Source organism: Micropterus salmoides, unplaced genomic scaffold (genome assembly GCF_014851395.1).
Source record: "Micropterus salmoides isolate LMB-PRFRI ecotype aquatic unplaced genomic scaffold, ASM1485139v1 Ms_hic_scaffold_16, whole genome shotgun sequence".
NCBI classification, from domain to species: domain Eukaryota; kingdom Metazoa; phylum Chordata; class Actinopteri; order Centrarchiformes; family Centrarchidae; genus Micropterus; species Micropterus salmoides.
The window spans coordinates 7,401,098-7,426,741 of record NW_024040707.1 but is presented as its reverse complement, the minus strand read 5'-3'; the positions used below and the strand labels follow the sequence as shown (position 1 = coordinate 7,426,741).

Sequence of the window (25,644 nt, the reverse complement as noted above, 5' to 3'; positions counted from 1 at the left end):
AAGAGAGCAGTGACAACTCCCATGCTCTGTAAAATGTTTACTTCAAATAATTTAAACTTTAATAGTAGACAGACAGACCTAGAAAAACAGACACATATGGACTGTAAATGATCAAAATAAAGTTTATAAATTTACTTAAAAAGGACAAGAAAGCTGAAAGAACACATTTTGTTTGTAGATTTCTTGAAACATTTCTTCGTGTAAATTGGATTTAGGTTAAGGCATTTTAACCTCTGGATCTGTCATGCAGTTTGCCGGGTAGCTTGAAAACTGCTCTCTGCCTCTGTAGGGCAGAATTGTGATTTTAATCAAATCTATCTCTATCAAGGGAAAGCCTTTTATAGCAATATGATGAAAAATTTAAATTCCTTGCTTTTTACGTTTGCAGGTGACTTTACCTGGATTTTGTTCAAAACCTCTAAAGTAAAATTATGTCATATTTTTCATGTTTGATACAGCTGATTTATGCTGTATTGTTATGGATTTGGGGAAAGAGCCACAGTTTCTTAGCGCTCTCTCCTGGACAAAACAGCAGATACGAAACATGCCCTCCAATGGGAGACATGTAAACTGACAGGAAATGCAGAGACAGCCTATGGGTGTGACTGAACAGCCACTGCCAGCCTTACCTGAAAGAAGCGTAACCTGAGCTGAAAGAGGGCGGTGGTAGACACATTTTCACACAGCAATTTTCTCTCCCGAGTCAGAGTAGCAGATATCTGCTTAGGTCTTGCATGGCAAAAAAACAACAACATTTTTTCATGACTTTGCTATAAAAGAGGACCAGTTTCAACTGAGCACTTGCATGGATTTGTGTGTAAAATCTAACAAGTTATGATGCCAAGTTTAAGATCAAAGAAGAAAGACAATCTATCCAGAATGGATACACCCACTGAAGACTTGCCACAGGTAAGATTTTAATTTATGTACTTAGACGAGAAAGCAAGCATCAAGCAGTACATTCTTTTAACAGCAAGTGTCAAGTTCTAATTTACCATGTCTATGAAAGTGTAAAATCAATGCTTCTGCAGTCAGATGTCAGATTTACTAAATTACAACAGCTTACTGTACTTGCCTCCAGAGAAAACAACCCTCTCGCTTTCATTGACGTGAGGCCTGCGCAGCAAGAGGAGGCAAAGTTTTGGTTCAGTTTTTTCAGAGTCTCTCAAGCATTGTCTAGTTCCTCAATTCAACCTGACTTCTCTACTGTTAGTAGTTTCCCACAAAGGAAGGTTTATTTACTAGAAATGTGACAACGTGATTCTGACTGATTTAAGGAAGACATTCGGTTCCTGTAATAGCATGACAGATGCAGAGGCTGATTGTACTTTGCAACACAGCGGTTCCTCTTTTCCAGCGAACCGAGACTAATTTTATCTTATCAACCATCATTCATCTCTGAAAGAACACCTTTACATACAATATTTGTACAGCTAAGTATTGCTAAAGCAAAATACTGCATGACAGCTAAATGGAAGAACATAAAGTAGTAAGTTATTTGTTAGTTTACCAAATGCAAGGATACTTTAAAGGGTTTTGTCACTATACTGTGCAGATTTTGTGATTTATGAGCCAAACCTGTTCCCGGACAGCGTGCTTGGTTCACATGGATTCCCACATGTTAATACAATTTATTGTTTTTGGGGTTTTTTTTGCTGTGTTGCTGTGCTTTCAGTTGAGCAATGAGATGCAGCTAAGCATCATGAACAAGGTGAAGAGTGGAGAGTTGTCCATTGAGGATGCTCTGAACCAGGCCAGGATGGACAGGAAGCAGCTGCTCAAACAGAAGAGTGTGGAAGAAAAGGTACCTGCATTTTAAACCAAGCTTCCTCAATATTTTACTGTAATCCCAAAATTCTCACTGAAAAAATTGTTTTGATAACACGCAAAATTACTTAAGACATTGTTCATCCGCCATGATAACAGGCTATGTAACTTAGGCATTTGTTTTAACTTTGAGAGGGGGGCTAGCCACACTTCTAGTCTTAATGCTAATCTGGCCAGACACAATATATAAACGTGATTATTGTCCAACTCTCTGCTACTTTGATATATAATCAGTTTAAAGATATAATTAGCATATTTTGCTTTGCGAATGACCTTACAGACTTGTCACACGCATTGCTCTGCAGTAAGCTGCTCAACCTGCTGGATAAGTTTTAAAAGAAATCTGTCTATTGCCAATTTGAGTCGAAGTATTTTCTTGAAAGAATGTGATTACATTGTTCTACCCCTTTGCAGGAAACAGTCAAAGGACAAAAGATTTTCTCATTAGGTGTTGATGTCTGAGAGTTTGTTTGTCTGTTGTTGCAGGAACAGCAGCCCTCTCAGTTCAACTTCAGTGTTCGCAAGCACAGCCATTACAGGTGGCAGAAGCGGGTTCTTCAGGTAAGTTAAAAAAAAACAAGACCAAGAGCCAACAGCCATGTGAGCAGATTCTGTACTTAGGCACAGCTGTGCATTGTATTGTTTACGATGTTCTCCATGTTAGTTTAGCAAATATTAGCATTCTAACATTTACTAATTACAACTAAACACACGTACATCTGAGGCTGATTGATGGAATTTCATTAGTTTTGCAGGTATTTTGTCAGAAACCAAAGAATATGATAAATACACAAAATTTGTACATGATATATGATACATTAATCCTCTGGGTAAAAATTTCATGGAAATCCATCCAGAAGATTTGGGATGTTTCATCCTAGACCAGCCTGCTAGCAAGGCAAAAAAACTGTATCAGAAAATGAAATATGGTCATTTTCACTGTGTTATACAGTAGACTGTTTTTATTTTAACCCTCTCATTGTGATCACCCAGATTGATTTCAAGACCAAAAAACTGTGCAGCATAGAAAAAGGCATCATCAAGCGACAACTTGCCTTTTCCAGTGTCAAGAGTTGTGATGATGGAGTGGGTTCCAGGTTCTCCATTTCCTTTTCAGGACATCATGTTTATGAATTGGAGGCCACTTCACTGGAAGACAAAAACAAGGTGAATGTATATGTAGCATGGGTACATTAAAAATATTAAAATAAACAAGTACACGAAAAAACAACTTTACTTATTTTTATACTATTTGTACAATTCTGTTGGGCCTTTCATTTATGTGAAAATAATATGTACTGAAAAGAGAAAGATGTAATTCTTGTATTCAATGTGCCCAGATGTTATTGATGCTTTCATAGAGACGCTTTTCATGCTGATGATTCTCTCTTTTTCGAGCAGATAATTCAACTTGTAAATCAGATCATTTATGGGAACATATACAGTGATCCTGAAGAGGGAAATGCAGAAACAGGTCAACTGCCTCAAGCATCACAGAGCCTTCGCAAAGGTGTCTTGTTGCTGCACCGTGGTGGCCTGGCATCATTCAGATGGGTGAAGTATGCATGTGTCCTTATTACTGTAAAGCCGCTATTGAAAAACAAATGAGTAGCATAGTTATGATAAATAAATTCTAATGATAAATTATTTGTGGCTACATGTTCAAACTCCCATTCTCAATTACAAATAAATATTTTATTAATTCACCATATAAATGGTTTTATAAATCAGGACTTTGATTTCAATTTTTTTCCTTCTTTGTTACAGTTGCATAAGAAAGTCACAGTTTGATTGATGTCCATTGCTGCTCTTGTTGCATTGCATCCTGTTTGTAGAAGTAGAGCAAGACTTATCTGCTAACATTAGTTTATTGCAGCTGCAATTATGATGATAATTAAGTTGAATTTTCATTCCAAAAATGTACAAATAGGTTTGTGCTAATTTAGAAACAGTGTCGCCCGTACATTGTTATTCTACCAGTTATTAGATTTTCTATCAAAAATATTGATATCAGTGTCAGCCTCAGAAATCCAGTACTGGTGGGCTGTAAAATACATGGACTTTGAGTATACTAACTGCAAAAACAGTATTTGACTCTATATATACTCAGCATATAATTCCTGTTGTTGTGGCTTCTATTACACATTACATTTCCCCATTTTCTTTCCAGATACGAGGTCCAGCTCCACGTAGGCCAGCTAAATCTGTTCCCCATTAAGCAACAAGGCCCCATTGACAGTGAGGTGACATCCTCTTTGCCCGTGTCCCTTGTTATTCACCTATCAGACGGTGACACCAGTGTACAAAAATCTCACGGCTCCGACACTTTCACTCTGATCACCCACAAAAATGAGCACCAGTGAGTGAAGATTATTAAAATGTGGAAATAATCACAACAATTAAATTTGGTCTATCACATTTTTCACATTTTACAACCTTGTAAAAGTGTTTAATTACAGTCAGTAGTCTTTGCAATGCATTTATTTTTATTATAGCAGTTATGATGCAGCCTTGTTTGAGTGATAATGTCATAGATACAAGCCTAGACTGTTAATTACTAGACTTATCTTAGCTAATGATGGAAGTTATGTTAAGTTTTTTGATATATTGCAGGTTCCGGGTGCCTGTGTCAGATCAAACATCCGCCCCTGGGGAAGTCCAGAGGGAGCGAGATGCCTGGGTCAAGGCCATTCACAAACTGTGTTCAGACTGGAAGAGGAAGTCCATGGCTGAAAACATGTTTGTGCAAACAAAAGGTCTACAAAATATCAGCATAGAAAATGCAGAGGACAGAGACACAGAATCAAGTGGTGAAATTGGTGGTGGAAATATGACTCATCATCATTATCCTCCAGCTGATTATAAAAATGCAGTTCCCTCTTCCAGAGGTGGAGATAATTTATCAGCTGGTGACCCCAGTCAAAGTTATCCTTCAGCTGATTATACAAAACCTGTTCCTAAACCTCGCAGCACTAAGAAGACTGCTGTTCAAGTTACCGGGCCAGATATTTTGCCTCCCGTCTCATCACCAACCTCTCCCACTGTTGCCTTGTCTTTAACCACCTCCCCTCAACCAAACCCCTCCCATACTGCCCTCACAGTGCCAGAGCCTCCTACAGATGAATCAGCCTTGTCAGTTGTGAAAGTGCCTTCACCACCGAGCATCCCTGCCCCCCCACCGATGCCCTTCAAATTGAATATGAATTCCAAAAAACCGCGCACCAAAGCTTTCCACTGGGATCTAGTTGGCTCAGAAAAGGTAATACTGACAATTCAATTAAATTCAATTTCATTTATATTAATAGCAAAAGGTATCTCATTGCAAGCAGGTCTATACAACACTATTTGTTATATTATTAACAGAGACCCAACAGTTCCCGCCATGAGCATGCACTTGGTGACACAGGCAAGGAAAAACTCCCTTTTAGCAGGTAGAAACCTAGAACAGGACTGTGGCTCAGGGTAGACGGCCATCCCAGCCAACACAGTATCCACACAGCAGTAAAACAGTAAAAGTCGTAGTGGTACAGACAAATAAACAATAGTTCTAGTAATGATAGTAATATTAATGATAATAATAATCAGACAAATCATAATAAATGTGCAACGGGTGTCGAACGAAGGAGAAAGGAGAGGGACGAGAAAGCACAAAACTACGGGAGAGTTAGTTACATGCATTAATGGGATGAGGATGCACACAGATGAAGAGGGAGAGGAGGAGAGAATAGCTCAATGCATCATGGGAAGTCCTCCGGCAGTCTAGGCCTATGGCAGCATAACTAAGGGATGGTTCAGGACTCAGCTGAGTCAGCCCTAACTTTAAGCTTTATCAAAGAGAAAAGTCTTAAGCCTACTCTTAAATGTGGAGATGGTGTCTGCCTCCTGAACCCAAACTGGGACCTAATTCCACAGGAGAGGAGCTTGATAGCTGAAGGCTCTGGCTCCCATTCTACTTTTGGAGACTCTAGGGACCACAAGTAACCCTGCATGACTCTGTGCAGTGTTCAAGTAGCATAATAAAGTGCTGTAAGCTCTTTAAGATAAGATGGTGCCTGACCATTAAGAGCTTTGTAGGTGAGCAGAAGGATTTTTAAATTCTATTCTGGATTTTACAGGGAGCCAATGCAGAGAAGCTAAAACAGGAGAAATATGATCTCTTTTCCTGGTTCCTGTCAGAACACGTGCTGCAGCATTCTGAATCAACTGGAGAGTCTTAAGGGACTTGTTTAGGCAACCTGATATTAAGGAATTGCGGTAATCCAGTCTAGATGTAACAGATGCATTGACTAGTTTGTGTGCATCATTTTGAGACAGGATGTGCCTGAGTTTTGCAATATTAGGTAGGTGAAAAAAGGTGGTCCTTGAAGTTTGTTTAATGTGGGAGTTACTCCAAAATATCATTTGTCAGTTCATTCATCAGAAAACAGCCCAGACCAAGCTTCCTCAAATTGCTTCATTGTTGTGAATTATTCTTTGTTTTGTCTGCGAGTTATTGCGTCTATTGCTCTTTTGTTAATATTGATTTCCTCTTCAAATAGAATTGTCTCAGCACTGAATTAATTTGTTTCTTGGCAGATTGCAAAATCATTTTGGATGCAAGAAAGCACCCGGAGGATTGAAATTGACACATCACGCTTATATGACCAATTTGCTGTTAAAGAGCTGGGAACGTTTTGTGTGGCTGACCCGAGTACTACTCAGCATATTATGCTCAACCAGAAGATTGCACACAACTTCAGTGAGTAGCTCAACGATTAATGTGGTTCTTGTGTTGGGTGTTAAGGGGAAGTTGCTAATACGTAGTGTCTGCAGATAGTTTTTAGCATTTTATGACGGTGATTAGATTATTCCCAGCAAAAATAATAGGTATAATTTCCATGTTGTAATGAAAAGCATTCTTCCAGAGTAAAATAAAAAGTTTATTCCTTCAGTAAATTAGAAGTTGTGGTGTGAAATATGCTCACTCTTTCCATAACCACCAGAGGGAAGCACCACATAGAAAGTGTAAACAGCATCTCTGGAGAAGCAGGGTTAATGTCAGGCTCTTTAATTTTCATAAATTAGACGTTAATTATCCAATTAAAAGAAAGCTGACCTGAGAGCTATTTTAGGGAGGGTGTATAAATGCTGCCACTTTGCTCTTTTAAAACAATAGTTGAACTATAACAATGCCACAGCTGCTGTAAAGCAGAAATATGGATGTTTTTCTATGAGTCTGCAGGGGGCAGTGTGTCACCAACCCTGCAATGCCACCATGTACTCTTCAGAGCTATTGTGAAGTGGAACATATTCTGTATCTCATCTAATGGCTTTTCACTTTTGATTAACTGAGTGTACGTGGTTTGTATATTTCAAGACCCAAGCCAGGGGAGAACATTTCAGAAGCTCCCTCTCGGAGCTCCTCCAAGAGGCACAGACACTGTGAAGCGATTCAGATGTGGTGGAGGTGGGCTGCTAAATGGAATCAGTGTGAGTGTGCGGACTGGGAACATAATTAGAGTTCACATGTTCATGAAATATGGATAGGGGATATGAGCGACAACGACAGCAATTTCCTGTTTTGATACAGAATACCCCAACATTCAGAGTTTATGCTCCTGCCTGACCTGGAAACTTTGGCTGTGTGAGGAGCAGGAGATGAGTGATGACAGCCAGCAGTCAACCCGAGGCTATGCATCTTTCTGCTGCAAGCTTTAGAAAATGTTGACATTTGATATACAAGGGAAATTCTGTGTCATGCTGTCTCTCCTAATTTATTCCCATTAACAACAATATAGAAGGTTTTATTTTAGCAGTGATAGTGGAAAAATTCAGATCCATTACATAAGTAAAAGTAGCACTACTGCGACAGGAAAATACTCAATTAAGTATTAAGTCCTAAATTGAAAATTTCACTTAAGGAACTTTCATTTTGTGTTGACTCTGTGGACAAAAGGGGTAGCGTTTCCACCGCCTCCTGGTAAAGATCTTGATCTGGCTAGCTAGTTTCGGAAGCAGAAAGACGCAATATTTTATTTATTATATATAATTTATTAATTTTTTAATTAAAAAAGTTTTTCGTGTAAACTTTCTTTTCGTACCGCTTATACACCTAGGTTACATGTAAGCCCACAACGAACTGATTCAGTTTCCTGGTAGTAATTATGTAGAGAAAGTTAAAGTTATCAGTATTCCTGAGTAATTGTTATGTCTTCATAATAATAAGCCAACAGCAAGATATAGCTTGGTAGCAAGGCCAAAATAAAATGTTACCAGTTGTATTACAGTAAAAAAACATGGACTGTACACAGTCGTCACAGACATAATTGTGGACCTCTGCAAAAGGCCCCTGTGCTGAAATCACGTGATCTCAGGAGTGGAAGGTGATCTTCTTTGTGTCATTTTTGCATGAACATCTGCATTAGATATGGAAAAAATGATAATGCAACAACTTCATTCACTAATTTTGGTGAAACTGGACCCTATTTGATACAGAAAATATTTTCTGGTTTTCCCTCTGATGTCCTCCAGCAGCAGTCAGCGGTTCCTTGTAGCTATCTGTCCATCAGGAAAATCCGTAAATCACTGAAAATTGAAAAATATCATCCTGCTTTCTTTTAACTGGCTAAAATCCAGCTAATTGTGTAGTCCGGTTGTTCCCAACCTAGCAGTCGGTTAAATCTGTTCTGCTGCTCAAATTTGTATTCGTATTTTGGTCTGGCTAATCTCAAGGTGTTAACCATGCTATGTACTGTTATTTAAAAGCAATTTGAGAAGTTTAGATGGGAAATGTCTCTTTGGTGGAACTGATAACAATTCATAGACACATGAAATGTGTCAAGGGACCTCAAATTAGAAACATATTTTGTAAGGGGTCACAGGCCAAAAAAAGAAGCCAATTAAGTATTTTTTACAAGCTCATAGTTTTAATATCTTAATCTGTAAATTAACTAGTAAATATAGTTATCAGTAATAGTAACTGTTGTGGAGAAGAAGTATAAAGCAGAATAAAATGTAAATATATGCACAAGTAAGGACAAATACCTCAAAAGTGTACTTAAGTACAGTACTTAGGTAAAATCTTTCCACTACTGGGTGAGATCCATTGCATTTTTTTGTAATCATAGCACATTTCTGCTTCGAATGAGTCCAACTAATATGGTTATTTACCTTGAGAGCCCTGGTACATGCTGCCTATTTAATGACTGGAAATGTTGCACTCCTAATTAAAATTACACCTGTGGGTTCCCGCACCCAGTGGGATACACTCTCCATCTCCATACTCTAATTTGCCAGGGCAATGCCCAGTTTGTCTGAGTGCCAATCAACAAAGGGCTTGATTTGCACTTGTGTGTGTGTGTTTTTTTTAGACCAGAGGCCTAACCCTCACTCTTGAGGACACTGGTAGCGCTCGACATTATTTGAATGTTTTATGTCGTGATTCCTCATTTGAAAAATGTGACACGAAAGCCTCTGTTGGTCCTGGTGAGGGAATTACTGTCTCAGGTCTTTAATGTCAAGGATTTAGAGACGTGTTGATTACAGCTTTGTACCTCCAAAATGCTTCTCATTTAACATGATTATTTTATTCACTTTGTTATGAGTAGATTTTCAATCAGTTTGATGTTTTTGATCCAGTAGAACAATTTGACTCATATCAAGTCAACCTTTATGGACAGTTAAAGAAGTATAGTTTGACAACTTGGGAAATATGCTTATCTGCTTTGGATGCAGATGGAGTCCAGGCTGGTTAGTAAAATGCTAGCGGCCAATTTTGCAGCACACATTACAGTCCTTGCCCCTTGACTGACATTACATACTCCCACCACAGAACCTCCCTCTCTGCTTGTAGTGTCACCTCAGACTACTGTCCCCCCATGCTAGCTCCCTCCATTGGCTGCGTCTGTCCTTGCCACTTGCCAGTCACTTTCCCCATGCAGACCATTATTACAGACAGGGTGGTGTGTGCACTGGGAACCTCCGTCAACTACCTCACGCCTCTGCTTGTTCTTCGGCTGTTCCACCTTCAGCAGTGAAGATGACCCTGATCAATGGTTTATTGGAAACAAGTCTTTTACCTTGAGTGACTTTTGTAGAGAAAGAATGAAGTTTATTTTCTTGACTGAAACTTGGCAGCAGAATATGGACACACAATAATATGCACACTCTCGACCTGGTGTTTACACATGGTACTGATAATGGATTTGTAGGCTCCAAGGATTTATGTGTCAGTGACCACAAATATATTTTATTTGACAGTGGCTTTACATTGGAATCTCAGTCTCATTGCTGTATGAGACGCACCTGTTTCATAAACAAGTCTACAGCCGTCAATTTCTCTATGGTGTCTGACAGGAATATTGTTTTAAAGGATGGATTTTTAAAGAACACGTCAACACTTTAGTCCAGTCTCTTGACAATCATTGCATCTCGTGCTGGATAAAGTAGCTCCTCTTAAATAAATCTCAACACAAAACAAACCATCTGGAGTTTTAGCTGTAAATGTTGAAAGACAGAAAACACTTGTGGAAAGCCACGATGCTCGAAGTACATAGACTGCATCTCAGAGAACTTATGGGTACCATTAACGACATGGTGAAGGCTGAGAGATCTTCTTGTTTTTCAAAATCTAATATCTTCCAGCAAGTGAAACCCTAAAGCCTTTTTTAACACTGTAAACTATATTGTTTCTCCCAGCACTCCTAACTTACAAATCTTCTCAAATAGTGATGGCAATAACTTTCTTAATTATTTTATAAAGGTTGAAAATGTCAGGGCAAACATCTAACCATCGTCCAGTCCACTCACTAGTGGTTCATCAAATACATCCGTCTTGAACTCCTTTTGTCCTCCAGCCCTCTAGATATCCTACCAACCTCCCAATTGTTAAGGGGGTTTCCCCCTGTTGTTTGATAAATTTCAATCTAACTCCCGTAAACTGTACTCCACTGAAATGGCTCTCCTCAAGGTCTCAAATGATATTGTAATGGCTGCAAGTGCTGGAGCTGGTTCAGTTTTGGTTTTAGTTTACATTAGTACCGCATTTGATACTGCTGACCACCGTATTTTAATCCACATGCCAGTGTGTGATCAATAAAGTCTATTTTATCTTATCTTAAAGCACCTGGTGGGCATTTCTGGGACTGCACTGGAGTGATTCTCCTCCTATCTCACAGATATCAGTCTCTGTAGATGAAGTTATGTCAGCCTCTATCCAATCTACGATCAGTCCTGGGACCCATTTATTCTCCATATACATGCTGCCACTAGGACAGATTATCAGTAGTTTTAGCAACATCTCCTCTCATTTGTACGCTGATGACATCCAGTTGTATTTTTCATTTAACCCTAAAGACCCTCATAATCTGTCTGTACTGAAGAATTTTTTAAATGCAGTTATTTTCTATAGTTAAAAGCAAATTAAAGTAAAGGCTTGATTATTGCTACTGAGAGCCTTCACTTTGTAATCAGGCAGAACCTTGGTGCCTTATCCTCACCTTCCTGGCCTAATCTGCCCAATCTTGGTGTGTTTTTTGACCAATCCATGAGTTTCGATTCTCACATTAGAAGGCAGACTCGATCTTGTTTCTTTCACCTAAGGAACATAGCAAAACTTAGATCTGTTGTGTTAAGAAATTATATGAAGATCCCAGTACAATACTTTTATTTCACCATGTTTGGACTTCTGTGATTCTCTTTTTACTGGCCTTAATAATACAATCTGTCCAAAACACTCCAAACACATTCCTATGCATTGGCTCCCTGTTAATTGTATTTGCATTTTTAAAATGTTGGTCCTCACTTATAGAGCACAGCATGGCCAGGCTCCACAGTATATCACGGACCTTCTGCATCCCCACACCATGAGCCGAGCTCTTAGGTCATCTACCCTGGGTGAACCAAGATTTGGAATACTCTCCCAACAAGCCTGAGGTCTTTAGACTCTGTGGACTCTTTTAAAAAGAAGCTAAAACACATCTTTTCAGACAGGCATTTCGGTAGCATGTGGTATTTAATGTTTAAAATTATGTCTAATGTTTGTTCCTCTAGTATTTTTATTTATTTGATTCTATTTGATATTATTTCTTTGACTGTGAAGCACTTTGTGACTGGTGTCTGTTAAAGATTTATACATAAACACTATTGGAGGTGCCAATAGATGGATTTATTACCTTCAGATAGAGCCAGGCTAGTTGTTTTAATGCTAACATAATTGGCTACTTGCTCTAACTTAATATTAAATGGGCAGAGGTATCAATCTTCTTATCTAATTCTCAACAAGACAGCTTATGTCGCAAAATAACGAAGTATTCTTTGAAATTAAGGGGAAAGAAAAGTTTGCTGCCATAACTGGCAGTGCATAAATACAAAGCTCCACTTCAGGAAAAGCTTTGACCACAAGTTAGTTGACAACCTCACAACTTAATGAAAGAAAGTTGGATGTGACACTTCCAAATCAAAGCCTGATTGGCTAAAGCATCTCAACTGTATTTTGTAAAATACACAATGTATTTTACATGTATGTCAAAAAATTCCTGATGCAGACTCCTAATGAATGCATCTCACAGCTCCTGAATTATGCCAGTCATTTTCTGCAAAACAAAAAAAAAATCAGATCAGGTTTGGCTTGATAGAATGCAAATTTGTGCATTTCCCTTAGGCATTTGGGAGAAAGTAATTAAGCAAAGAACCCTTTGTTTTCAGAATGCTTTTTGAGTTATTTCATCGCAGGATAAGAAGACTATCTGTCAAAAGGAAAGCTTTCATGTACTATTGAGTGTGTTGACTTTTTCTAATCTATTGTTCTTCTAGGTATTTTCCTAAAAAGTTTTCCAGTGCAACCGGGAGAGCTGAAGGACAAACTGTTCATCATTAATGAGGAAGATGGAGGCCTGTCTGATGAGCACATCACCTCTCTGAGGAGGTATGACTTTGTGCCAAAAAAGATGATTTGTATTCATTCCTTATAGTATCACAACTGAAGCTGAGAGGTGAATGACTTTTTGTGCATGAGTGTCCATGGGTGGTTGATGCGTGTTTTCATTGGCAGAGACAAAACCTTTGGATACTAGCAGCTTAGCATCAACAAGGGATGTGAAAGCATGGTAGAGTCAGGACAATGAGGAACAGGGGAAACCACTGCCTGTTCATGTGAGGAAGACACACAGGTTTGCACAGCAGTCCGTCACAGTGTTCTAATACTAAAAAGCAGATGCCAGAACCTTTTACCAAAGCAGCTTACTAATAAAAGTTTTATCTTGGGTTATTTGTGGAGATGGAAACTATTGACATGCCCTCAGGAATATAAGACTGAAAGCGGGTAAAATGCTTCCTGAGTCTTACCTGCAGTTTACTCAGTGGCTTTGGATGATGACCTCTCGGAAGGCGAAAGTAATCTAATGTACTTGTGTTTATTTATGAAAACATAATATATATTTTAATGCACCGTGGCGTAGACCTGAGGAATACAATCTTGAAAGAGCCACTCCCAACAGGTGCTGCAATATTAATGGCTGGTGCTTCTCCAGTGCCACACAGGCTCGCTCATGAAAAAGTGAATGCCTTTGGTTTGAGGTCAGAACGCATGGAAAAGACAGAAAGAGAAAGAACAATTTAAGATGAGCGAGGTTCAAATTCAGAGCAAGACAGTAAATGGCTGTTCCCATCAGCGTATCGCTGCTTTACAGAATCTGACGAGGACCATCAGCACTACTTGGCTTTTAATCACTTGCCTTTCTCCAGGCCACTAGAAATCAATGTGATGACAGAAAGAGGCAAAGGTCAACATGAAAAAGTATGTGTCTTAGAAAAAGACATCCTTTTTTAAAATGAATCTGTAGGTCGAATAGATAGGTATGTGTGTTTTTTTGTTGCTAGCTTTTTTCTGTTAGATAAATAAGAACTGATATTTTTCATATGGACTCATTTATTTTTATTGGATTGGAAACGAGGTGGCCTTTTTAAACGAGACGAGGAACAGAACCGCATAGTTTAAATGTATTAATTAGCCAATGTTTATATCTTGCACGACTGTAACCAGCAATGCCATTGTTCATGCCAGCATAACATAACATGCAAATAAATAAACTTTATGATATAGATAAATACAAAATTAGGTCAATTTTTGAGACCCCCTAAACATGTGATGCTTGCATTTCGTACACTGGTTGTAACCATCATAATTCTAGTATATCACAGTTTCTCAAATAAAAGCCAAGAAGGTACCTATACATCAGAAACACTAGAAATTCTAAAAATGTACAGCCTATTGAATGCATTTGAGCACCAGAAATCTAATCCATAACTCCATAGTAGACTGTTTGGGGATGCTGTATATTTCCAACATGCACTCTTTCCCTAAAAAATAAAATATTCACTATGGCTCCTATAGACATAACCTCTGGAAGGAAATGTTCTCCTTCTGTGATTGTCGTCAAGCTTTCCTCTATTCTTTGTGTTGAGTTTTTTGTTGTTGTTGCATGTTTGATTATTCTTTGTGTTTCCTCTTAACCACGTGACTGTGGTGTCCCTGTTTTCATTCTGATACGCTCTTAAAACAGCTATCAATCAATATTTTATAGAATGATGGATCAAATGATGAATGCGTGTAATGTAAAAGGTGTCTTGTTTAGTGATGAATTTCCCTTCAGCTCTATAAACTCACTGTCATCACTCTCATCAGTGTCGTTTTCAGCTGCAAGCAGGCAGCAGCTTTAAGCGAAAAGCTCTGATAAACTCACTGTACACTATCTGCTGAGCACCAAATGGCAGACACAATTAGCAACTAGCTGGTGAACATAGTGGAGCATTTAACAGCTGAAGAATGACATATTTCCCTCAGGAGTTGGTAGTGACCAAAAAAAGAGTGAATATTGGACTTTCAATCATCAGGTGGACACAAACATGACTCCAAATGAATGCTAATGTTGCTCTGTAACTGCTGGATGTGTAAATAAGCAACTATTTGCTACCAACTACTTGCTATAAGATGGTAATATTTCAGTATTGCAGTTACAGCTTGTCTCCGCTACCCCAAGTGGCTCAGTGATCAGTTATTGCATTTTTAAAGGTTGTAAAAAATATAGCAGGTAACTAACATTAAATATGACATGGTATGAAGACTTCAAACACACTAGATAGACACTGGTGGAAGGATGAAAATATATCATATCTTTCTGTTTTTTCTCCAATGGCTTAATTTAATCATCTATTGACAGATCTTGTGTACCTGCTTGTAGTTTTTGCCACAAATTCAGATAAAATGAAAGGAGCAAGACAATTAAAGCACCTGAAAACTCATTTAACATTAAATATTGATGACTAAATAAGCAGCTTCAGAGTCTAAAAAATGTCTGTAGGGACCATTACAAATTTAACAGTCAAAAACTGTGTGGGTGTTTTGGCCATTAGATTCTGATTCAAATGTTGCTTATTCCATCTTTATGCAACTGGGCCTGGCCCACTTCAAACCAGTGAGAAGTACATAGAAATGAAGTACAGGACTCTCTCATGTGAAATAGCAAAAACTGTTCTAACTTTGGCAGAAAATAGTGTTTTCATGTAGGATCCCATGACTCATAGTTAGAAGGTAATTGAGAATACATTTTCAGGTCCTTTAACTATTTTTAAAAACTAGTTCAGTGATGTTATGTTTGTGTTTCTGTTGAAGGTACGTCCCCACCATGGATGATGTGGAAATGTACAAATCCCACAAGGGACCTGTGACAGAACTGCATGTTGTGGACCAGTACATGATGGAGGTACATTTTTTGTTCCCAATATTTATTATTTTATTTTTTATTTAACCTTTATTTAACCAGGTAGGCAGATTGAGAACAGATTCTCATTTGCAACGGCGACCTGGATTATATTAACTAGAATTAAAAATTTAGACTTGATTTGAATTGTGACCCTATCAGAATCAAATGCAGCTCCTGCTCATATAGCGCTTTATTTAGAATGGCTTGTTGAGTTTTCATTCACCTGTCACATAGTGAATGTCATGACAAGCTCTTAGCATTCATCTGGTTATCACCTTCCAGCCTGGCTGTCATCTGACCTGTGTGCAGCTGGCTAAAGGCTTGGAAGGGAAGGGTAACAGATGAACTGTATCAGCCCACGGTGTCTTTCAGGAATATTTGACACCAGACACAAGGGATATTATGTGTTATTATATGTAAGAGAGAGGGTGGCGTCGCCATTGGAAACCTCATGTACTTCTGAAGGCACATGCCTTCTGTGATAGACTGCAGTCAGCCTGAATGCTACTTAATAGAGAACATAACCACCCCTCTTTATTGCTGTCAACTAAAGCAGGTATTCAAATATTGCACTTAATAGAAAGATTGGAGGTGATTGCTCACTCTTTTGCAGGTTTAAAAAAAAAAAAAACTAATGTTCTGCAATTTTCAGTAATTTCACACATTCTCCCCCTAAAACCCTATTAAATTATTAAAGAAAGTGACAGGGCTGACACATTCTTTATGAATTATCACAGTTAGATATTTTTTAGCATCATTACTACTTGGAGTTAAATGTCTTCCACGTGACACAGGATAGTCAACTTCAGCTGCATTCTGTACTGCTCAATCTATTCCCTCATATTACCAACGTGTGTGGTCTCTGCTAGTGTTTTGCAGTAGTGGTGTGGCCATAGGGATGGCAATACAAGTGTGATGGTTGGTCTGACTGTTGGTCCAGACTGAAATATTCTACAGACATTAATGGTCCCCAGATGATGAATCATGCTGACTTTACATTTTTACTTTTTAGTGAAATGTTTTGACAACTACTGCACGGATTGCCATGAAATGTGATGGTACACATATTCAGGTCCAACTCAGGATCGGTTCACACCTAAAAGTCCGGTTTCTGAATCTAACCAGTGGGAGAAATGGTTCAGGAAGTGTAAACAAAAGCCATGTAATGGAAATGTCGTTCTATTATTGGTCATACAGTCAACAGGGAAAAAATGAATTTATTTAATAAAATAGCGCATTTCAGGGGAGAAACTCTCCATCAGATCAGAGATGATTCCATGACTTGTTTGCATTTGACATGCAAAGTGGACCAGTGAAGTGTTAGCCCATGCAAAAGGCCTGGCATAAAAGCAGCTTATGTTTATACGGTAGAATTCATATGTATCTCCTTAAATTAATGAATTAATACAGTAAATACCTACATGTTACATACATGAGCATATGTAACATACGTAAGCATGCTGCAATTAGCGTTTAACGCAGAGCATTGCTGTGCAAAGCAAGGCTGTTCTCCGAACTCTAGACTCTAAAGTCTTGTTTTCCTTAAAGCTGCAGTAGTGAATTCTGTTAAAACTTTTTGTCATATTTGCTAAAACTGTCACTATATCCGGACACTAGTACATGAGACCAATAATCTGTAAAATAAAGAAAAAAAAAAAGAAAACAACTTCTGGTTCATCTTGCTCCTCCTACTTATCCTAATGACATTTGAGACAACAACAGTGTATAGCACAAAACACAAGTGTAAACACGTCCACATGAAACTTCAGGCTCATTAAGTATGATGCCCTGGTGCTTGTATCGACGAGTGGCAAAGAAGCATGAGGACGTCCTGCTGTTAGACGGTGACACAGCTGCCTCAGCAGCCCTGAGCGTTCTGCCCTAGGCCGCAAAGCATCAGAGGGGCGTCTTTGAGAAGACAACTTGCACTGAAAGGGACCAGGTTCCTAGAAAGGCTCTTGCCTCAAGCTGTGCTTCACAGGGCAACCAGTAGGTTTGGTGGGAGGGGCTTAGCGGAGTGATAAGAGCAGCGGAGAGAGAGACGCATTGTATGTTCAATTGTTACAGTAGCTTTAAGCCAGTTGAAAATGGTCTCTGATCAAGGGTGTAACTTTGTGTTGAAAAGTGGTAGGGACATAAGGGCTCAGATTAGGGGAGTGTTGATACATTTGTGTCATGAGACGTGACGATGCACGAGAACAAGATGGATATTTTTAGCACTATTTAGATGAAATATTTGATGTGGAAATATATGTGCGTGGGGTCTGCGGGTCCTCCCCCAGAAGATTTAGAGCATTGAACTCGTAATTTCCTGCATTCTGGAGACATATTCTGCTCCAATTTACGGTGGAAATGTCTGTTTTTATATGATATTGAATGTTTTTTAATTGTGCAAATCAACCTTTTCTCAAAGCATTTTTATTTGTAAGTTAACATTTCTTGGTGCAAGCTATTTTTCAGGACATTTTTAACAAATGCATTCAAAAAGTGACTAAAATCAGCCATTTTCAAAATGTGGTGGGGACATGTCCCCAGCGTCCCCTGTGTAAATGACCCCCATGATTAATAACTTTCCTCTCAGGATGTCTGTGGAGTATAATCTGACAACAGATAGGTAGGTAGGTAATATTGGAAAAACTAGCAAGAGACAGCTATATTTTGAAAGTATCCAACCAAAAAAATCCCTCCAAAGCCACTCCCCCAAAACATATAATGTGAGTGCACACAGGTAGGCAAGTGGGTATGTAGACAGGGAGGTCAACCGTAGATATTACAGTACTGCGACAGCCACAGATAACAGAATTATCTGAGTTGTGGCATCAGAATGGAAACAGGGACACCATAGTCACGTGGTTAATAGTAAACACAAAGAATAATCACATATGCAACAACAAAACCTCAACACAAAGAATAGAGGAAAGCATGACAGCATTAGATTTATTGATTGCTGCTAGGATGTAAAGAGAATTTCTACAAATATCACAAAAATGCTTCTGAAATAAATTGCCTACCCTAGCTTTAAAGAAAACTGTCAATACAGTACAGTGTTGAAGCATTGACCTTTTCCTTAAGATAAAACAAATCCTAATCATGCTTTCCTGCATGTTGTGCATTCTGTTGCACTACATTGTATACAAGGTCAGTTTATGGTCCTAAATCATGCCTGTCATGCTTAAAGTGAGAGTTTCTGAATATGGATCTGAGAAAAAATCAGCAAAATACTAATGTGTGAACACAATTTTAGCCCAGGAGGAGTTAAATTATAACAGTATCACCTTGGCATGGAATCAGTGTGATCTGCTAACCTCGCATTAGAAATGCAAAATGTGTCAGAAAATGTGACAAGACGAGGAGCACCATGCTCAGGAGTGTGGAGGATGGTGCATTCTGGGACATTTATGTTAGAAATAGCCAAATTATTACATGGTCTTAATTTCAAACACTAATCCTAATATCTTTCCTTAACCATCTATCACATAAGGTGGCCTTTGACTTTTGGGAGATGGTACCTGAGCATGAGCGAGACGGTCTGACAACGTAGAGTGATTTATTAGAGGTTAGCACTGACTCAAAGGTCGACTAGGCAGCTCAGCCAATCGCTTTAAGGTGTCAAGCCTTCAGTTTCTCTATTAAATCAGCCTGTCGACAGGCCTGCAGCAATCTTTTGCCTGAGGTAATCTCGCCACATAACTTGAGTCTGTAAGAACAAGATCTAGCCATCCAACGACGGTATCTCATTGCAGCACCTCCCTGCAGCACTGCTTTTTAGATAATTCTGAATAATCAGGTTGTGTGACGATGTAATATAATTGCTTTCTCTTCTGTATACACAGAGCTTATTACACTCACATTTTTTCCCTGCTACAGATGTGCAACATCCCTTGCCTGAGCACACAACTCGACCTGCTGCTGACTCTGAGAGAGCTCCCGATCAGCATGAATGACCTGCAGCCTGTGAGTTTACTCGAGTACCTACAGAGTCAAATCAAAGGTCGAATCAGACATTTCAAAGTCTGTCCAATTACTACAAACTAAACAAGGATAAAACCACCGCCTCTACACCACGCGCCGAAACACGAACATGCAAATTTATTCCGTAATGCAAATGCAAATTACATCGTGGCTTTAGACATAAATGAAAAGACCATCTGGTGACAAACTGACATTAATACATGAAAGCCCTTTTCCCTCCAGTTTGAGCTTTATGCTTGAAGTGGTGGGTGAAGTAGTTTCTATTCTATTTGCTGGATTGTTAAGAGTCTTGAAAACAGAAAGGCATGAGAGGCACTTTAAGACACCTCTCTTCATTTGTCAGAGAAGAAAAGATGGACCTTAATCAAATCAAGTTCCATTTTTCTTTAGGTGATGTAAAACATACAAATTTTTTATCTTTATCAGAAACCCAATAAATATCCACTTTGGAGGTTTCACTGGGGAGAGAAGGGGGAAAATTCATGAATTTTACTTAATTCAACAAACTTCTGGAATTTCTGCAAAGACAAGCGCTCTTAAATGAATACAAGTAAAACAAAGTTAAAAAAATTCTCTAAGTTGCGGTTAAAATACATGTTATTTTTTTAGAATATTTTAGCATTTTCTTAACCCATACATATATGGCCAAATGTTTAAGGCTTGTACAGTGCGAGCATCTTGACATTTTGGGTTCATCATTAGTCAGAATAATCATTACTCTTATAGATGATTGTTGTTTGTTGGCATTGGGGCCTGCAGGGTGTGAAGATGTTGCTGTCAAGACAAGAATACCTCCCAGCTCTTCGGTCGTTTTTCAGTTTTTTATGTGATTCTATCAAGCTTCTGTTTCTTTCAGCATCAGTGCTTCAGTTCTAATCTCTTGCCTGCTGACTGTCTGAGAATGAAGAGAAACAATGGATAAGAATGATGGCACTATAATCCATTGACTATAACAGCAATTTTTCTTTGTCTAAAACACGGAGACAAACATATCGTGTGCTGCACGACACGACAAGAAAGATTAGCAATTTCATTAAGTTTCAATTTGCTCTTGGCTTTTCTTTCTGATATTGTTTCTCTTTCTACTGCGTTGCAGCTTAGATTTATTAAAAAAAGGTAATTTTTCGATTAAACTTTGGTATTTGCTTGTAGGTACTCTGTGACAAGAGGTATGCCGCTTTCTAATCTACAGTCCACATCATAGTGTGTCACTGTCTCACAATAGCATATGTTCAAACGTGAAGAAGTTAGGGTCCACTCTGTTGCAGAATAATCCAAATCCTTCAATTCTCTGACACAACAGTCTTCTTAAAGCCAGAACATTAAGGAGGATTTACCCGCCACCTGACAGACGAGGCTTGAGGAAAGAAAATCACCAACGTCAAAGTCACCACCTGGGAGATGTTTCTCACCTACAATGTGCAATGTTGGCGCAAGGTTTCACTGCCAGTGACAATGACAGGTTTTACTCTGCATTGTGGACCTGGCTCCTTCTTTAAACTGTTTGCTGTGCTCTGTGTGAAACCATTTCCAAATATAAATAAGAGAGGCAAACACACAGAAACAAAGCCAGTGATGCAGGAGACAGGGAGAGCTCTGGCCAGGGAAGCAACCCCTAAACCTGTGATGTACTGAATGGTAAAACCAAATGTAGCTCTTTCAGCAGTTCATTTTTCGCATGTGCTTTTTCCAATTAAAGTCATGATGAAACAGATGTTGGAGCATCTTTAGTTTCTGTAATGTAACATTTTTCCAACTGAAACGGTATAGTCACGAAAGGGGTTTAAATCAAATCCTACAGATTTGATTAGTTAGCTCAAAAGTGGGTGTGGATGGGAATACAGAGAGATATGAAGCTGTAGCGAGATGCTGGGCTGTAGATCTAGCCCTGTTTGTGACCTTTTTATACATAGAAAAGTTTAGGGCAGCGGCTTTGGGGAAGTTAACCAGACATGCATTTGCCAAACCAACCAGTTAGTCTTCATTTTTGAATCTATTGTTTTGTCAAATTGAAGAGAACTGCCGGAAAGCATAAGTTTGGGGTGAAAAAATAGTCACTACAACTGTTTTGAGAGGGGTCTGGTTGTTTCCATCAACTGTCAAATGTTTTCTGCCCTCCAGCCTCAGTGGGAAGTAATGAGCCCATTATGGTTTGGCTCACCAGAATAAGGTGAAAAAGACAGGACACTAGAAAACTTACTTGGACAAGCTGCACAAAGGTGAGATTTATGATTTATTAAAATTCAATACTTTTCCATTTTATTTATATACTGCCAGTTCACAACACAAGTTATCTAACTGCACTTTTCATCTAGAGCAGGTCTAAGCCATACTCTTAAAATATTACTTACAGAGCCCAACAATTCCCACCACGAGCAAGCACTTGGCAACAATGTCAAGGAAAAACTCCTATATTACAGAAGTTTTTTCAAACAGTATTTTTTGATTTTACAAGAGAAAGGACTTCAAGATTGAAGACTGTTTAGTTTGGCAAATGCACGTATGATAAAGAGTAGCTCACAGCCGCTTCCCTGAGATTCCCAGAGATTTTCCATGGAAACTATCCTAGACTCCTCTCCAGAGCTATGCATGAGAAAGTCCCTCCACCCACACCTGTCTCATTTATGTTGTTATATCAGGAGGTGGAAGACCAGGGAGAAATTAATAAATTGGAGCAGAACCATGCTCTTTTGGAAATGTAAACAGAGCATCTGCCAATAGAAATTTCAAACACACACATCCTCAAATGATTTTGCTCTGCTAGCTAAGACCATGCATGCTTATGATCCACAAGCTAACTCCAGTTTATTTGGGAGGGGTTAGCTAGTTACCACAAAATACATTTGATTGAATGTCTTAGAGTTATGGATAAGGCATCTAAAAGATTTTTAACATTTTGATGGAAGAGAAAAGACAGTGATTTTATATAAAAACACACTTTTTTTGACATAGTATATTTACCATATACTCAGAGATAACATAACAATTAACACAGGAACATCGCATTAGAACATTGAAAAAGTATGTTTCAATGTCTATAATGTAACAAGGAGCATACAGGAGGATAACATGTTTACGATTTACTTTTGACTTGTTTATGATATAGTAACTTCAATACCAAAAAAAGCAGGTTACATGACGCCACATGTTGAAGTGTTTCAATTATGTTTTATACAAACTACATTAGTTTTTGCCATGATGGCACAGATGGCCTTGTGCAAAGCCAGTAGATGTATTGTAGCTGCATATCTGCTTTCTCTTCTGGGTAACTGTGACTGTCCCACTGGTAGGTTTTGGGAAGTTATTCTTAAAACAGGAGCATATGGTGAGAGTGTTGCTGCTAGCTGGCATGGACCTTATTTGGAAAAGCTAACTCTTTGTCAAGGACTATGATTCCCATAGGATCAACTCCTTTTTATTCCAACACTCCATTGGCAAAACCTAAATTCCACTTTCATTTCTTTTCAGTTTTCAGTATGATTCTATCCATATTCAACAGGATCTGCTCAGAACTGGTTAAACAGGGAAATTGTGTGATATTCCAGAGGGATACTTGTACTTGACACAATTGCATACCAAATAATAATCTTGCCAAACAACAAGGCCCTGATTATCAATTTTATGAGGTCAAATGAGGTGTTGTGAGATGGCTGTTTATCTTTATAATGCAAAATACTAAAGCCTTGAGATATTTTTGTCTACACTTTGTCAGCACAGAGAGCCCCAAAACAAGCTTCAGCCTTATTCCACTTAAATTTCACGGTTGTTGTGTGTGGACATGAATGCAAGAGCCTGTATGTGGTTGGATTACAGAACAAAATTACTTTGCTCTGTGCCCCTGTGTTTGTCTTCCAGCTGATTAACCAGAAGATCAGAATGTGCATGCAGCTGAACAACTGCAGGTCATTTGTTTCCGTGCTGGAGTACCTCCTCGCCATTGGCAATTACCTCAACGAGAACACCAAAAACGAAAAGGCCAAGGGATTCCGCCTCTCCTCCTTAACTAAAGTACGACTCCACCACTGTTGCCTGACCTTTGATTGAGTTGCAGCACCAGGCTAATAAGACTACTCATTGATATACACAACAAGGCTTCCCTACATCTTCTTTCAACTGTCTCTCTTGTCCTTTCTGTTCGCCCAGGCTCACTCAGGTCTCTGACATCTGTCAGAAGGACTGTGGCCACTAGTGGCGGAATCTCTCTCTCCCATCATTAACTGCAGCCAGCCAAATTTCTAAGCCCATTTCTGCTTTATTTAAAGGAATAGTTTGACCTTTTGGGAAATATGCTTCTTTCTTGCAGAGAAGTAGGTGAGAACAGTTATACTCGTATATCTGTAATAATGAAGCTGGAGCCAGGAGATGGTTAGCTTAGCTTAGCATAAAGTCTGGAAACACTGGGAAGCCACTAGCGAGGCTCTGTCCAAAGGTAACAAAATCAATGTCAGCATTTCTGAAGCTCACCAATCACCAATGTTTAAAAAAGTGGAAAAACTATTTTTTGGCTATAAGCAGTGACTTCCCTAAAAGGCACCTAGTGACAAAGAATGGTGTGGATGGGGCCTGTGGTAACAATGGATTTTTAAAACAAATACGATCACCTTTTAGCTGCGTATCAGAGTTGATCTCCGTCTACATTAAAATGACTGAAAACGCACATCTAGTGGCTGTTCACGTACACTGGTGTAAACATGAAGCAGATGGTCTCTCTCTTCCATAGTTACAGAAGATTTGGTGAAAGAATAAAGTACTACAGATGAAGAACTGCACCAGATATTTTTTTGTCATGGACCAATAAGCTGGAACTCGAAAACAGACTGGGAGTCATTGCAAAGTGTAGAGGTGTAGGCTGTAGTGTTATTTGCCCGGTACAAAATATTTTAATGAAAAAACCAAATCAAAAACTCAGTAGCATTGTGTTTCTGTTTTGCGTGATTAATAAGACCCAGTCAGAGAACCAAACGTGAGCGTCTGCGTAATCATTTCTAAAGTCCTCCGTTTTTGCCCGTTCCCACTAAAACGCTACCCGGAGTTTTAAAACAAAAAACAGGGTCGGCGGTGTTTTCAAACTTCAGCGTTTTAGGTCTTTGTTTTTGCCGTTTTAGTCCGGACAAGTGGTAAAAACATAGCAAAAGGTCTCTGTTTTGAGTGTTAAGTAAACATTTTGCTGTGATTAAATAGCAATAAACGTATCAAACTGATGCCGAAATAACTACAATATGATTTGAATAACATATAATAACAAATGAATTCATGCTTTGTCAGGTCTGTCAGCAAGACAGCAGGACAACAACTTCTAAAATGTTTGTTTTCTGAATGGAGTTTGGATCGATCAGGGCTATGCTATGCTAACTTGGTCACAGTAAAGTACAACGATAGCCAGAATAAATTCCCGACAGGAAATCGCGGCTCTACGTGTCATTTTCACACCTCGGCTTGCATGGAGTAAACGAACAACACAAAGCAAGTGGATTTTGTTACCTGTGGACAGAGACAGGCTAGCAGTTTCTCCTTGTTTCAAGTCTTTGTGCTAAGCTAAGCTAACCATATGCTGGCTATAGCTTCATATTTACCAGACATGTATAAGAGTGGTCTCTATCCTCTCATATAAGTCCTGGCAAGAAAGTTAATAAAAGTATTTCCAAAATGTTGAACCATTCCTGTTACGGCCCAATAGTTGTTGGATGTATAGTTTTACGTGTTGTCTTCCTCTGAATTTAGTTTGAACCACTGTTTTGTGTGCAAGTCTCTCTACTGGCGAGGTTTAAGGGGCAATGCTCCTGGCACAGAAGTAAAATGTCCTCTGCTCCATTTAATGAAGCCGAGGCCTCGTGTTCCCTTAGAGGTGTTTCCAGGTCTAATTGAAAATAGTAAACTGTTGCTGCTTGAGACAGACTCATCAAATTAATGGCCGACTGCTTCCAAGAAAAATGTATTGAGGTTAGATCAGATCTTTTTTTTTTTTTTTACTGGTGAGCATCAATACTTGGTTCATGTCTTGTATACATAAATCTTAGAAGCTGGCCTGTGCCTTAAATTGGCAAACAACATAACCTAGAAATATAGAATTGACTATGAATGTATATCACACAATTAGAAAGGCCCC

General features: G+C 38.8%; 1 protein-coding gene across 1 annotated transcript in view; it reads left to right on the top strand.

Moving 5' to 3' along the window:
* The first annotated feature begins 626 nt into the window (after nt 1-626).
* LOC119905134 (formin-like protein 13) overlaps nt 627-25,644 on the top strand; it is a 34,607-nt gene continuing 9,589 nt past the window's right edge. Inside the window, exons 1-12 of the mRNA XM_038721877.1 lie at nt 627-909; nt 1,676-1,804; nt 2,314-2,388; nt 2,821-2,994; nt 3,229-3,386; nt 3,998-4,186; nt 4,441-5,086; nt 6,403-6,565; nt 12,619-12,730; nt 15,476-15,566; nt 19,434-19,520; nt 23,394-23,546. Coding sequence (XP_038577805.1) covers nt 835-909; nt 1,676-1,804; nt 2,314-2,388; nt 2,821-2,994; nt 3,229-3,386; nt 3,998-4,186; nt 4,441-5,086; nt 6,403-6,565; nt 12,619-12,730; nt 15,476-15,566; nt 19,434-19,520; nt 23,394-23,546 — 2,052 coding nt within the window. The 5' untranslated portion in view covers nt 627-834. The remainder of the gene's footprint in view (nt 910-1,675; nt 1,805-2,313; nt 2,389-2,820; nt 2,995-3,228; nt 3,387-3,997; nt 4,187-4,440; nt 5,087-6,402; nt 6,566-12,618; nt 12,731-15,475; nt 15,567-19,433; nt 19,521-23,393; nt 23,547-25,644) is intronic.